The sequence below is a fragment of the Zeus faber genome (genome assembly GCF_960531495.2).
Source record: "Zeus faber genome assembly, chromosome: 2".
Classification (NCBI taxonomy): domain Eukaryota; kingdom Metazoa; phylum Chordata; class Actinopteri; order Zeiformes; family Zeidae; genus Zeus; species Zeus faber.
In genome coordinates this window covers 13,317,893-13,333,560 of record NC_137189.1, presented here as the reverse complement: position 1 = coordinate 13,333,560, position 15,668 = coordinate 13,317,893, and the positions used below count along the sequence as shown (strand labels likewise).

Sequence of the window (15,668 nt, the reverse complement as noted above, 5' to 3'; positions counted from 1 at the left end):
TGGGGGGGGGGGGGGGGAACTGAGGAACGGACGCAAAACACTCGCCGCATCGGCTCCACGGGTCTGGCGTGGAACGACCGCCACCTAGAGGAATGGGCGCGCAATTACAGGCCACAACCCGATAACGCCTCGTCGCTGCGGGGGAAGCTGCCCCGCATGGCGGCGTATTCCACGGCATCATGTTTACACCACATGGCGCCTCTGCTCGGGAGCAGTTTCTTTGTGATCCGCGTCTCCTTTTGTGACCTGTCGCGCAATTGTTGCGTACATGTCGCGCACATCGTTGTTCCTACACGTAGCCGCTTGCGCCGCGTGCTGTCCACGTGGTCCTGCGCGTAGATAAGACTCTATGAGGGTCCAGGGAAGGAGGTGCGGGGCTTCGCGAGCTGCCCCTGCTCCGTAGCTCTGTCGGGGATACGAAGCGCGGACCCAGAGACTCTTGTGTCGTGTGCTTTTTGATTCTGCCGGACAATAAAAATGACCGACCCCTAAAGTCGTGCTACGTCCCCCGATTGACGCCCCTACGCATAAACGAGCACGCGGAGAACCTCGACGGTAATTGTCATCAGACTTGAATTGACCAAAAGAATGGAGTCGTTGAGCACAACAGGTTTTCTCCAACAATCATTAGGTGAATGGGTATGTGTGGTTCTGGGACATAGAGGGCGAAAAAAGTTTTCCGCCCCCCCCCCCCCCGATTACACTCGCTTTCAGAGGGGACTTTACCCGACGGCGCACCGGAACTCCGTCGGGCGCGCAGTACGTCTCCGCCGCCGGCAGATGGAGACAGCGGGCGAGGCCATTGACGTCATATTTGTGAAGGACAAAAGCCCGTTTGGTGCGTGTGAGTCTCGCCGGGTGCAGTGGCGTGCGCCTGTAATCCAAGTCACTGGGAGGCTGAGGCTGGAGGATCGTTTGAGCTCGGGAGTTCTGAGCTGCAGTGTTCTGTGTCGATCGGGTGTCCGCGCTAAGTTCGGTATCGATATGGTGTTTCTGGGGGATCCCGGGACCACCAGGTCGCCTAAGGAGGGGTGCACCGGCCCAGGTCGGAAACGGAGCAGGTCAAAGCCCCCGTGCCGCTCAGTAGCGGGATCGCGCCTGTGAATAGGTGCTGTAGTGCAGCCCGAGCAACACAGCGGGACTCAGTCTTTTACGACAACACTTGTTTTTTTCATTGACACATGTTCATATAAATGTATGTTTTACGATACGTGTCGTGTCCACCTTTTGCGGGGGGGGGGGGGGGGGAAGAAAAAGGAAAACACCAAATGGCGTTTTTTAACCGAGCAAAAAAGGATTAACGCATCATTTCAATGATCATTCTAAACGCTCTTACAGCCCCACGTTGACTTGCGCGGCGCCTGTTTGTCCGTTGATCGGCGTTTTCCACGTTCACGGCCGCCCCGCGATCGCTGCTCCTACAGCGCCTCCTCCTGCACCAGGAGAGCAGGGGCTGGACGCACGCCGCGTCATTCCTCACCCGCCCAGTAGGTGTCGCTGGTTGACCGGCGAAAAATGACGACACGTCTAACTGTCTTTGCTGTCTATGTAGTGGTACTCAGTGGCACCTTTCCATGCTCTGGGGCCACATTTACAAAAAAAAATGTTTATCCACATTTCTGAAATGTCCCTTTCCTCCATCAAATCATTATGCATTTTAAAATAAGGCCACTATTGATGTTATTAAGGAATGAAAAGCATGACGTATGTAATAATTGCAATTTATTATTATTACCATTACCATATTATTATTACCATGTTTGTATTACCATTGCAACCACAAATGTATTATGCATTATTATACACAAATGTATGACTGGCAGTTCGTCAATCTGAGCATCAGTGCACTATATTAACCAAATGATTTCCCCAGCAATTCAATTGATTTCAAGTGCTGGTCACAAAGTCCACAAAAGCAGCAGAGCCCATTGCTGACAAAGTCCATCACAGTAGGTCGCAGACATCCCATTGCTGAACATCAAAATCAATAACTGATGTAGGCTACTGACACCACTCGACCCCTTTCACAACTGCAGTTTTAGATCTCTCCTTCTTCTCAGATGGAAGAACCTAAGAGGATGGAGTGATACTTTCATTTCTACTCTACACGATAACAATCTCTGACACTCCTTCTGCAACACAAGGGCTTTATAATCCAGCTCTGTACTGGAAATGGTGACCCGAAGGTCCTCTGTCATGTGCGGCATACTCAGCCTGTTTCGGCGCCGACATTTGATTCTTGAGGGCGTAGACAACGATGCTTCACATTGGTATGTTGGAAACATTGAAATGATGCATCTAACAAGTTGAGAGATGTTTGGAAGGTGACCCACCAATTTCCAAAAGTCCGCATCATCTTCGTTCCGGAACTGGCGTTAAAGTTAATCCGAGCCCTTTAACTCCACAATCTCTATTTGAAGCTGCACAAGTCCAAGCTGGTCACTGAATTGCTGAACTTCTTCCATCTCAATCAAGAAAGGGTTTTTCACAAGTAGAAAAACTTTGCCTTGCTCCTTGAAATCATCGAATCTTAATTCGTAATTACTCCTCAGCTCCATTAGCACATCACAGAATTGTCAATGACAGGAGGTGGCAGCATCCAAAGTTGCGTCACCATCCCTTTCTGCAAGGTCGGGAATAATCGGTAACAACGACAAAGGCAGTGGGTTCAGTGGTTCAAACACGTCCATGAAACGTGCAAGCATGCGTCCCTTTGATCAGCGGTCCCCAACCTTTTTTACGCCACGGACCAGTACTACATCAGACAATATTTTCGCGGACCGGGTATCAAGGTGTGACGGAAATATACGCCAAACGGCATTTAAAACAACAGGATACGTATTATCTGTATAACTATAATAATTTATTGCGAGCAAAAAAACATTAAACATTCAAGTTTAGTCTTGTTATTCATTTCAAGTCTTTGAAAACGTATCAGAATCTAGCTTCTGCTCGCCCAAAAGAGGAAAAACACACCTCTTCCAGGTATAAAAGTGAAACATGTTAAACAAAATGTGATTGATCGTTAAACTACCAGGTCAAAAATTCTCAAGAACAAATAGATGTCACCGGGATCAACGTACAATATAAAGTGCATACAAATTCCAACTCTCCATAAAGGTAAATCAGTGGGAGCCCTGGCTTGTTTCTCTGCAACGAGATGCTCCCATCTCGGGGTAATGGGAGACAATGACACCCGAAGTGTGTTCCGAATGTCCAGTTTGCTCCGTAGTATAGTTTTGGTTGCCGTTACTGCAGAAAACCCTGCTTCACAATGATATGATGTTGCAAATGGAAGCAGGGTTTTCAGTGCCTTTGTGGAGATCTCAGGATATTCTGCTTTGATTTTGAGTTTGAGTTATTGTCTCAAAAATACTTTTAAAGCCGCCATCATTTGTGATCTCCAGCAGTTGGTCTTCTTCCAGCACGGGCATGCTCGATTCACCTGCTGCGTTCACAAATGAATTGCGAATCCATTCCTTCCCAGTTCGCGAGTCTTTTGTTTTTGGGAAGTAACGCTCAAACTCTTTCGAAAGCAAAGATATGTGATCCTGTGGCACGGTGGCGCAGTGCATTGCACTGCTGCCTCACCGCAAGAAGGTCCTGGGGCGCTGTTGGCACCATGCTCCGGCGGGTTATCTCCCCAATAGGAGCCTTTCTGTGTGGAGTTTGCATGTTCTCCCCGTGCTAACACGGGGTTTCCTCCACCTACCATCAGTAGGGACCCCCACCAAAAACATGCACACATCATCGTCTGAACAGTGATGGACACTCGTCACCAGGTCCCCGGGTGCGTCGCCGAATGCTGCCCACTGCTCCTGCCCGCCCCCCGGAGGAAGGACAAGCCAGGATGGGTCAAACGCAGAGGCCTCATTTCACCGGCCACCATCCAAAGCATGTGCGTGTGTGTGTGTGTGTGTATGCATGTGTTGTTGTGTGGTGTGTGGCGTGACAATTAAAGATTCTTCTTCTTCCTTCACCATCTTGGAGAATGCAGGCCGAGGCTCAGTCTCTTCTCAAACCCCTGCCAATGTTTGAAACATGTCAAATGTCCCTCTGTTCACTTGCCGTCCCCACAGTTCCAGTTTGGCTTTGAATGCAGCTACTTGATCTGCCAACCTGAAGACAGTTGTCATTCTCCCCTGAAGTGATAGATTGAGTTCATTAAGCAGGGTTGAATATGTCACACAAATAAGTGAGTTTTGCGACCCATTCCTTGTCACTGAAATGTGCTGCCAGTGGTGACTTTTTTTCTGAAAGAAATCTCTGCAGCGGCTCTCGTAACTCAAAGACTACGTTTAGATAGCCACCTTTCTTCGGTATATAAGAGAAGGCGTTTGTGCCCTGCGTCCATCTCTTCACAAAGCTGCTCAAACAGACGCAAGTTACTGTCACGACCAGAACTGGGAGGGACCCAAACGCACGACACAGGGAGACGGGAGGCAGGCAAGGGATGTTTATTAACCGGGACGGTGGAGCTGGCCGGGGGGGACCTGGTCGGGTGGGGATGGAGCAGGGCAGGGATGATGATGACCGGGAGATGGGGTCCAGGATCTGGGTGGAGAGACGGGGCACCAGGCTGGATGGAGATGGACGGAGAGCCTTGGTCGACAAGCGGAGACAGGCAGGTAAACCGGGCTGGCTGGCCTTGGAGAGACAGACTGGGTCGACGAGAGGAGACAAGCAGGTAAGGGGAAGGCGAGACAAGACATAAACTAGGAATGGGAACTTGGAAGGGCGCAAATAGCACTACAACTCGGGGAAAGCTAGTTGACGGTCTGGCAAGGAATGGCTAGGAAGCTGGGGCTAAATACTGTGCAGGTAAATGATCCCAGGTGTGTGCAATTGGGCTTGAGTAGGGAGCTGCAGATGGGGCAAGGGCGGCCTCTAGTGGCGCTGGGAGGCCGTGGGCCTAACAGTTACGGGCATGTGCTTTGATGTTGTTAATAACTTTAACGACATCATTCATTACGTTGTGAAGTCCGGGTGACATTTTCCGGCTAGCCGGCATTTCCCTGTGAATGACACAGTGTGTAGACTCCCATTCAGGTGCTCCTTAACTCGAGTGGTGAACCCAGAAAGCCGTCCAGCCATGGCAGCAGCTCCACGTGCATACGCCGACACAAAAGGACCAATCCAGTCTTCCTGACATGTAATCATTCAGGGACTTGAATAGTTTTGTGGCTGTGGTGTTGGTCAGCAACGAAAGTGCACATAAAATGTCCTCATGCACATCCTCCTGATATATATATCGCACAAAAACCAGTATTAATGCCTTGTTGTCAACATCAGTAGACTCGTCAACCTGGATTGCGTACCACGGTGACTCTTTAACCCTCTCCAGTAATTGTTTCTCAGTATCCTCCGCTATTTCGTCAGTTCGCCTTGTGACGGCGCTGGCCGACAGAGGAACCTGTGCGATCTTTTTAACTGCAGCCTCTCCTAAAAGATCACGGCAAATGTCTTTGGCAGCTGGCAATATCAACTCTTCACCAATAGTGAAGGCTTTCATAGCTTTGGCAATGTGATCAGCTACTAAGTATAAAGCTCTCTCTCATTTGTTGATGTGGTGGCCTTCAGTAATTTCTTTGTCTTCATTTTCACTTTTTCTTTTAGAAAACTCCAACGGCTTGTCTTTTAATGCCCGGGTGCCGTGTCTCCAAGTACCGAAGCAGTTTTGAAGGCTTCATTGACTCATTTGCTAGCCTGTCACCACATAGTATTATGCAGAGGGGGTTTGGCACGTGTGAATCACCTGTAGCAAAGAAGCCGTATTTTAGATAGGACTCCTGGTATTGTCTTTTAAACGCGGCTTTCTTTTTCTTCGCGGTGGCAGGCTCTTCTTTTGTCTCCTGATTGGGCCTTTTCCCCGTTGCAAAGAATAAGCTCTCCAGGATGTTTGTTTTTTTACTAATTTAAGCTAGCTTGTGGGCTTTATTTTTACAGTATCGTGTAACCTAGACAAGCTCCCTGACGTGCAAAAAATAATCTGAAAGTTTTATTTTGAAAATGACCAGATGTCATGACATTTTCAAAATAAAACATCTTTCAGATTCTGAGAGCCAATAAAATGAAAGTTATTATTTAAGTTATTTATTCTTTCTTTAAATTTGTTTCTAATTTTTCCCCCGTTTTCCTCCCAATTTGGTGGCAAATTGTTCCCGCATTCTACTCCAATTATCAACTCCTTGTATCGCGAGCCTGCAGCGATGCGACTCTGAAACCGGCAATGACATATGTGTAGAACCGTCTCCTTTGAGGTGGGACTCGCTGGCCATCGACCGTAATTCCAGCATCGACAGAGCCGCATATTCTTTGCTGCAAACTAGTTCCGGTTTCCCTCCCTCCATCCCCTAGGGCGGACAGCCAATCGCCGGCCCCGAATGGGGTCTCCGGCTTGAACCGGAAGCCACGCCCCGAAGCCAGAGAATGACTAGCACTGCTGGGATTCGAGACGAGGCAGCGATGGTCAGCGTTCAGCGAGCGTCTTCACCTCTGAGCCATCCGAATGCCCGCAAGTTATTTATTCTTTCTTCGCGACCCGGCACCACATGACCCGCGACCCAAAGGTTGGGGACCGCTGCCTTAGATAGCCATCTAATCTCAGTGTGTAACACCAAATCCCCATAATTATTGTCAAACTCTTCACATAGCAATTTAAAATTCTGGTGGTTTCTTGCCCTGGCCCTGATGTGATTAATAACTTTGATTGCCATCATTTGCCATCACATCATTCAAGCACAGGCACTGTGCATTGATGCACAACCCAGGCTTTCGTCCACTGCAAGGCTGACAAACTCAGCGTATGACGGTTTATCCTTGAGAATATTTCCAATGTTCTCTGAAATGTTTGTTGCCGTCCTAGCCACAGTTGAATTGGACAGTTGAAGTATTCTGGCCTCTCGCTCCAGGTCTTTTACTCAGGAAACAGCATTGAACAAGGAATGAGTATTCTCTTTCACCATCAGTATACGGTATGTCTCCGTCAGTGTACAGTTGAATCTTTTTCATCAGTTCACGAGTGACTTTGAAGGATGCCTCAGTCGCCCTCTGACTTCTATTGGCGTGGATCTAGTTTTTCTGAGCAGTTTGGTTCTGTTGGAGTCTTCTCAGCTTTTTTGACCCTCAGCTCTCCACCTTTAGGAAAGTCGGTAATGAACCATGGGTGTATTATTTTGTGATGCCACTACAAATTGGACTTTTTAAAAACATGAAAAAACATTATCACAAAGTACACAGCTGCACTCCCCTGTACCGTTGGACACAACGAAAAATTCAAGCTCCCACTCCGCTAAATGTTCTGTATTTCTCTTCATATTTGCGTTTTGCCATTTCAGCTTCCTCTTCTAAGATGGTTTTCCCGCTGTCACACGCATTTCCTTGCGCACTGCAAGAACGGTGTGATGGGCGTCATAGGTTGATGTGTCTACTGGGAAATTCAGTTTTGAATACTTCAGACAATGTCTCAGATAAAATGTATTGAAATAGTCATTTTGATTTTTTTTTTTTAGTATCACTGATCTATAACTCTGAAGGAATCTCTGTATGTATGTCCTTTGATAATGTCCTTTTATTATCTCAATAACCGTTCAGCCGATCTACTTACTACTTGTCGGGAGTGTTGCTGGGGACCCGGTGTCGAAGCTGTCGCGATTTGGACATGCGACACATGTAATATTAATAAACTTTGAATAAACAAGCGAACAGCTAGTTTATCCAAAAGTGCAACTTGGGTGTGTTTATTTCTGTGAAGAAGAGTATTTTTCACATATTTTTCAGTGTTTTTCACCACAAGTTGCCGCGACTTTCACGAGTGCAACCCGTACATGCAGCAGTTCAAGTCAGAGTGTGAGGTTATTTGGATGAGCTGTAACCTGCAACAGCATTACCGGAGGCCAAGGAATCAGCCTGTTCCAAGCAAGAATGTTTGGAACATGTACTGCACTAGTATAACAAATTCAGTTTGTGCTGCAACACTGATAAAAAGTAATTTGGTCAACTTTTAGACCTTTTACACTTTTAGAGCTCTATATTTTAATTTTTAGGTTGAGAGATTGAAGTGTACATTTTAGATTGCAAAATCTTTCTAAAATATATGAGTTTTACAATTTTAGAAATGACTTAAAAGTCAATCCAGTGACTCCAATCGAATATATATATCTATAAATATGTATTTATAAAATTTGATGACACCAAAAGAAAAGTTGTCAATGTTCTAAAATTCAAAACAAGACTTGACTGGTAACCAGAGATATCTCCTTCATAAACAGAGAAAGACACACTTGCATATCTATATCCACGATTAGATTAGATTTTCAGCAAGAAGATTTAATTCACATTAATTTTGGCACCATAAATTGTAGTTGTTAAGGCCTCACATTAAAATAAAGGTCTGTCATTATGGCGTGGTAGCCATAGAGCACTGAAAGATTGTAAGTGTAGGCACGTTGTGATCTTAGTGAAGCTGAACAATATATTTTCAAGTTAGAATCAATGGAGATGTTTCTGTGACACCCAAAGAGTAATTCCAACCCCTGGTTTGACCCTCGCTCAACCCACTGCACAATTTAGAAAAATGCCAAGAAGCCGGTAAGGAGTAGGGGTGAGGAGTAGGGCATGTCTTGATTGTGAAATTTTTCAAAATGGGTTTAGTTTTTAACCAGATGTTAAGGGTGAGGGTTACGTGGCTGTTGTTGCCGCGGTTGCTATTCAAGTTCAAGTTCAAGTTCAAGAGGTTATTCGTCACATACATATACAGTATATACGGTCATACATATATGCGGTGAAATGTCATGACACCCGGTGATTAAGCACAATAAACTCTATAAGCTTTAAAAATCCCCAAATAACTAAAATGTGCGTAATCTACCCGAGGTGCTCGCGCAGGCAGCCACAAGGGGCGGCGCCACAATCGAGATTCTGGGTTCTATAACTATATAATAGAATTAATTGTCTGTGTTGTATTAAATATACATTTAAATCCTCCTAGATGAAACTTACATAAACTTACCTCCAGTACTTACCTCACAGAGTATAGGTCCTGGCTATTAAAACTATTAAAAGATATTATTAAAACTTGGTAAATATCTTTTGAGAGGGGGGTAAGGTCGGTATTATGTCATGGTGCCTCCAAGCAACAGAAAGGGCACTGAAGTCCCCCCACAGAAGACCCCAGGGCCCCAGAAAAGCCGGAAGCCCGTGGAGCAACCCCCAGCATAAACACTAACTCATTTTGCTGGCTAGATACAGGTATACAGCAGTTAGCCAGGTCGTCTAGGCTAATCGGCGACGAGTCCAATAGAGCTTGACCCACAGTTAACTTGATAACAACATTTAAACAATGACTGTATGTGTATGTATGTGACAAATAATCTCTTGGACCTGAACTTGAACTTGAACCCACACACACACGCACGCACACACACACACACACACACACACACACACACACACACACACACACACACACACACACACACACACACACACACACACACACACACACACACACACACACACACACACACACACACACACACACACACACACACACCTGCTTGGAACAACCTCCCAAACAACAACATGATTACATCCCCCTCCTTTCCACCTCATTTACTGCCATAACTATGACAGACAGAAGCCTTTCCTGGACTTAATGTTTTGTCAATAAATGTTGTGTTTCTATGTTTTTCCATGTACATGTTGTTTCTTTGTTTCCATTTTTATTCGTCTCAACTGTGATGATTCTCCCCCTCTTGGGAGTAGTAATGATGATTAGTTGTTTAAAGACCAAAACATGGTAAGACGGTTCTGTATAACAAAAAGCTGTGCTCTTGTCATCCTACAGGTCGTCCACAGGACAGAGTTATTGCAGCAGTACTTGATGATTAAAGAATCAATAAAGAGTTGCGTTGCAGGTCGAGAAGTTGAACTCTACTTGCAGATTAAGATGGAGTGACATACTAATCATGCTCCCTCAGGAGACAGGGGATGCAGGTTGAGGACCGATAGCTTAAGTGCAGCACAGGAGCTGCATGTCATGGAAACGCATGTAAACTCAGTCGTCATGGAAACACATGTAAACAAAGAGGGTAATTCCCCACTTTGCCCTCAGTTACAAAATATTCCACTTTTTGTCATTTGATGTGGGAAAATAGCGATATACCTATCCATCTGTTAGCGCAAACCCAGTTGTCACGGAAACACATGTAAACATAATAGGGGAATTTCACATAGCTCCAACAGCGCGTCAAAGGCACCGTCTTTGTGATGTCACAACTCGCTCCCTATAAAGCTCAGAGTTTGAAGGCGGCAGTTTACAGCAAAGAAGAAGGCACATAGATACACACGCATGTACGAACACACACAGGGCCAGTACACATGTATTATCACGAATATTACTGTGAAAAACAAAAGTAACATTTGAACTGTCTTTGAGAAGCTTTAGCTCTGCCATATAAAGCTAACCTGCCGGTGTGTCAACACCAGTCTAGTCTTGGTGTGAATATTATTAAAAAAAAGACAATATTTCATTGACATTCAATGATATTGTTTTGTGACTTAAAATATGTGGCAAGGTTGCGGTGGGGCCTCCACTTTCTGGACCCCCCCCCCCCCCACTGCAGAGGGTTTGTTTCATTATGGTGATATATCTGGTATTGAGAGCTTGTGAACATTTCTGTATCTGTTGATCACATATAATAAAAGAAATTTGGGGTACTGTTCTAATATGATTGAAATCATACAATGATTTTAATTTCATCAAAGGAAACAAAATGAAATCTCTCCCCAAGCGTCCTTCAATGGGTTATCAAAATAATTATGAAGAATTTTCTTTTTGTGACAGTAATTACCCAGAAACCCATATGATCCTGGGTCAAACGTCGTTGCCAAATTATTTTTTTTCTTCTCTACACTAATACGGTCAAAAATGCAGCTCTTGTTGTCCCGTCCCCACAACCCAGCTCCAGAAGAAACGCTAGAGCGTTTAATTGAATGAATGCAATACAGATAATGGCCAATCAGGAGCCAGTTCTCCTGCCATAAAGTCTGATCTGCTATGTCCTCCAACCAGAGAGCCTCTAGACAGTCTGTGGTGGGTGTGCTGATTGACCGGAAAAATGGGGAGCTGTTCATCTACCTCCAGTAATTTTAGTATCCAACAGGTAGGGTGTAATTATTTTTGAATAAAAATGCTAATCAAATAAAATAACTTTCAAATGATAAAATAACAGATTTACTCCACTATATCTACCCTTTATCTCACATTTTTCGCGCCTTGTATTCCTAATTCAGTCGTCATTTGTGCATTCAAACACATTGTCATAAATTAAGCATATTTGTATGTATTTTTAAATCCTGATTTGAGTTAAATATATACTCTCTGACGTCATTGTTTACTTTGGATTCTTCTCTACTCCATCCCACCGTGCAGGGGTCAGTCAAGCCTTTCGGTAGCATCCACAACCAGATGAAGCTGAACTATGTCTCTGAGCAAGAGTTTCCAGACCTCCGCAAACACAACAACCACATGGCCAAGATCCTGAATGCATCCATGTACAAGCGGCTGAGGGCCAAACAGACTCCCAGTGGATTTACGCTGGATGATGTAATTCAAACCGGGGTTGATAACCCAGGTAATAAGAGCCAAAAAAGAGCTGTCCTGGTACAATAATGAGTAGACAGAATTAATTACAGACACCCAGAGTGTGTGTGTGTGTGTGTGTGTGTGTGTGTGTGTGTGTGTGTGTGTGTGTGTGTGTGTGTGTTTAACCTTTGTCTGCCTGTTTAGGCCATCCCTACATTATGACGGTGGGCTGTGTGGCTGGAGACGAGGAGACTTACGAGGTGTTCAAGGAGCTACTGGACCCAGTGATCAAGGTCCGGCATGGAGGGTACAAGCCCAAGGACAAGCACCAAACCGACCTGAACCCTTCCAACCTGAAGGTACTGCAAGCTCTGACAGGACAGGTTGACTCTACAACAACAAACCTAACCTTGTGCGTGTGTGTGTGTGTGTGTGTGTGTGTGTGTGTGTGTTGCCATGACTCCTCCTTCAGGGCGGTGATGACCTGGATCCAAAGTACGTCCTCAGCTCCCGCATCCGAACCGGCAGGAGCATACGGGGCTTCTGCCTGCCGCCACACTGCAGCCGAGCAGAGCGCCGGGCTGTTGAGAAGCTGTCCATCGAAGGTGGGGAACACGGTGCTTCATCCTCTGCGGGGGAAGGAGATGATTGGCTCACACAGCAGGTGGAATGTAGAGGAAGGAGATGATTGACTGATCGAGCCAGTGAAATGTGTCCAGTTGGAAATGGACTGGCATGATGTCACGCGTCATGAAGGATTATCACTAAAGGACGTTGATTAAAAACAACACCGAACGCAAGGAACCCAACAATGTTAAAACTATGTAGAATCCACTGAAGTCTCTAATTCCTCATCCAACAATAAGTCGGAGACTTTGTTGAAAGCTAAATAAAAATGTCCCGTGTTCGATTTCCTTATTTCCATGAAATGTGTTCCATGTTCCTCAAGGTCTGTCGTCTCTGTCCGGAGACCTGAAGGGGAAGTACTTCACCCTGAAGGGCATGACGGACGCCGAGCAGCAGCAGCTTATCGATGACCACTTCCTGTTTGACAAACCCGTTTCCCCTCTGCTGTTGGCTTCTGGAATGGCCCGCGACTGGCCAGATGCCCGCGGCATCTGGTCAGTACCTCATACCTTTAAACATGCTTCAGGAATAGTTTTATTTATTGTAAAACATCAGTTAAAAACTTTCTAAAAGAAGGGATGGTTCATTAACAGGCTTGATTCTGCTTTTGACAATGGATTTGCATCACATAGCTGACTTTTTTATGTTTGTAAATTACTTTAAGGATCTACTTTAACTATTTTAATGGACTTGTTCTGGTCTTTACAGGCACAATGACAACAAGACATTTCTGGTGTGGGTGAACGAGGAGGATCACCTGCGCGTCATCTCCATGCAGGACGGAGGCAACATGAAGGAGGTCTTCACCCGCTTCTGCACTGGCCTCACAAAGGTTGCTTACAGGGAAAACTGTCTATTTCAGATGATATCTGGGTCCCTACCTGGGATCATAGTCCAGCCAGGTGCATGGAATAAAATGAGCCAAATGACAACTTTTCTTTTCCAGATTGAGGCCTTGTTCAAACAGAGGGGTCACGAGTTCATGTGGAACGAGCACCTGGGCTACATCCTGACCTGCCCTTCCAACTTGGGCACAGGGTTGCGCGGGGGCGTCCACGTCAAGCTGCCCAACTTGAGTAAACACACCAAATTTGAAGTCATCCTCACGAGACTGAGGCTCCAAAAGCGTGGAACTGGTAGGGGAAGATCATTATGCCACTGGGTAGACCTGCCACAATTATTAGATTGCAATCTTTCACACACACATTTCCATCCAAATTCGAGAGGCATATTAAGCCAATATAAGAAATGTCTTGATCAGTAGAATGTGAAGTAGGAGAGTTTCCATCAGTTGTAGTGAGGAGATTTCGCTGTGAAATGTCAAAAGACATGGCTTCTGTCAAGCGCTTGCATGTTATGTATGAAAAGTGCCATACAGATAAACGTTATTATTATTATTATTATTATTATTATTATTATTATTATTATTATTTTTATTATTATGATGCAATAGGGAGACTAGTTTAGTTTAGGAGAATAGTTTTATTACATTATTATTATTGCTTTGTCACACAGTGGCATAAAATGAAAAACAAAGACGATTCAATTGCTAATTGCAGTCTGAATATGATTTTAATTGACGATTATTTGTCATAATTGTCATACTCTCATGATCTCATGATCGTGACAGCCCTAATGCTGGGTTTAGTGTCTTACCATGTTAATACATGCAATGACCAACACAACCTAATTCTCGGGCCTTCACCCAATTCACTTGTTTTAATTTGCTTCCCTTTCAATGTCTTATCAGCTGACTTGTGTCTTTACTTGTGGAAGCTGCTTTCTGAGTGACTACACACTTCCTAATAAACAATAAAGCAGTAAGGGCCAAAACATGCCCTATGAGTTACGCAAGGCACATTTGTTATCTACACTAGTCCGGGTGGTGTCAGGTGTATTTCCACAAGAACGCAGGAGCGCATATTCAGCGGACCCTGCATTTGCATGCGTAGGCCAGGCGTTGGCGTACCTATGTAGGGTTTGTTTCGGCCCGTGTGCTTTACTGTGGCCCGAATCCTAACCAACCTGACTGGTCCGTCTCAGGCGGTGTAGACACAGCTGCAGTTGGCGGAGTGTTCGACATCTCTAACACAGACAGACTGGGCTTCTCGGAGGTGGAGCTGGTTCAGATGGTGGTGGATGGAGTCAAGCTGCTGGTGGACATGGAGAAGAAGCTGGAGAAGGGAAAGTCCATCTACTCCATGATTCCTGCCCAGAAGTAAAATGCCCCGCTGCCCCGCCCAACCCCCACTCCCCAAAATCCACTTCCCTCCCCTCCCTGCCGTCTGAATGTTTGACTCCGTCCTGGAGTGCACTCTGTATTAAAAAGCACTCTGTATTAAAGAAAGCATATTGCAACTAACGTCCCGGACTGGTACATAACAAAGTAGTCTGAGGCAGCTTGGAGGAAAACATCTGTTGAGAATCGTTAATGAGAGTGTCAAACTGTAGAACCAAGCTCAACTGGATGCCTATTTAGTAAACACACATCATCTTTAGTAACCTTTGGGCAAGAACCGAATGTCACAAGTGTAAAAACTGCTGCAGCTTTTAAAGTGTTTTGACTTCAAATCTCCAGTATCAGCTGCAGAAATCAATGGCGCCGTCCTTGAAACGCCATTTCAGCTCAGCTAAGGACAGCAGGTAAGTACACATTTTACTCAAATCACATGACTAAAAACTGAACAAACTGACTTTAATACTATAATTTGACACAATGGCTTTTTCAAATTCATAACCAATGCATCTTCTCACAGAGCAAGAAAACAATCTTCTATGTCATTTTTGTCCCATCATATGCATGTGCATTCTAGGGTCACAGCCTTTGGACCCCTCTACATCCTGAAGATTTGTGACACTAAATGACCATCTCTACAGTGGATCAGAGGCTGAATTAGCCAACGGCAGTGTTTTTGCAGGTTTTATTTTATTTACTGTACTGACTATTGGAGATTTTCCACCCTGACCAGCACCCATGCTGCATTAATTGTCGACAGGGTGCTAAAGCATTACAAAAGTTAATACATTAGGGCTCGGCATATTGAGCAGGTTCTCAAGATTCACGTTTAATATGAAGGGTCACAGATTTGATGCTGTATCGATTCAATTTGATATTGATGAGATGGCTCATGATATGAGTGTATTTGGGGATATTGACATTTTATACATAAACGAAAATTTTAGCTTTTCAGTAAACCATTTGACGTGTTTTATTTGACTATATCATTTGACGTATATTTAAGCGGAAAATGGATGATAACATAACTTCCAAATGAAGTATTAAGTATATTTTCGCATTTAAAATTTTTAACTGGCCATTAATTCCACGTCTCCCCCCCCCCCCCAATCTGGCATACATCAGACGGTATGACAACAGTTAATTTACATACCCTTTCACTGACAATGCAAATATGTAATGTAAAACAATGAACCATTTATACCTTTTGAATAATCC

General features: G+C 44.8%; 1 protein-coding gene across 1 annotated transcript; it reads left to right on the top strand.

Moving 5' to 3' along the window:
* Positions 1–11,120: 11,120 nt before the first annotated feature.
* Positions 11,121–14,436, top strand: LOC307246814 (creatine kinase B-type-like; the record flags this gene model as incomplete). The annotated part of the gene is made up of 8 exons (XM_080022838.1): positions 11,121–11,165; positions 11,435–11,636; positions 11,792–11,946; positions 12,060–12,192; positions 12,537–12,708; positions 12,923–13,046; positions 13,161–13,350; positions 14,258–14,436. The coding sequence occupies 8 exons, from the start codon at positions 11,121–11,123 to the stop codon at positions 14,434–14,436; spliced, it is 1,200 nt and encodes a 399-aa protein (XP_079878964.1).
* Positions 14,437–15,668: the final 1,232 nt, after the last annotated feature.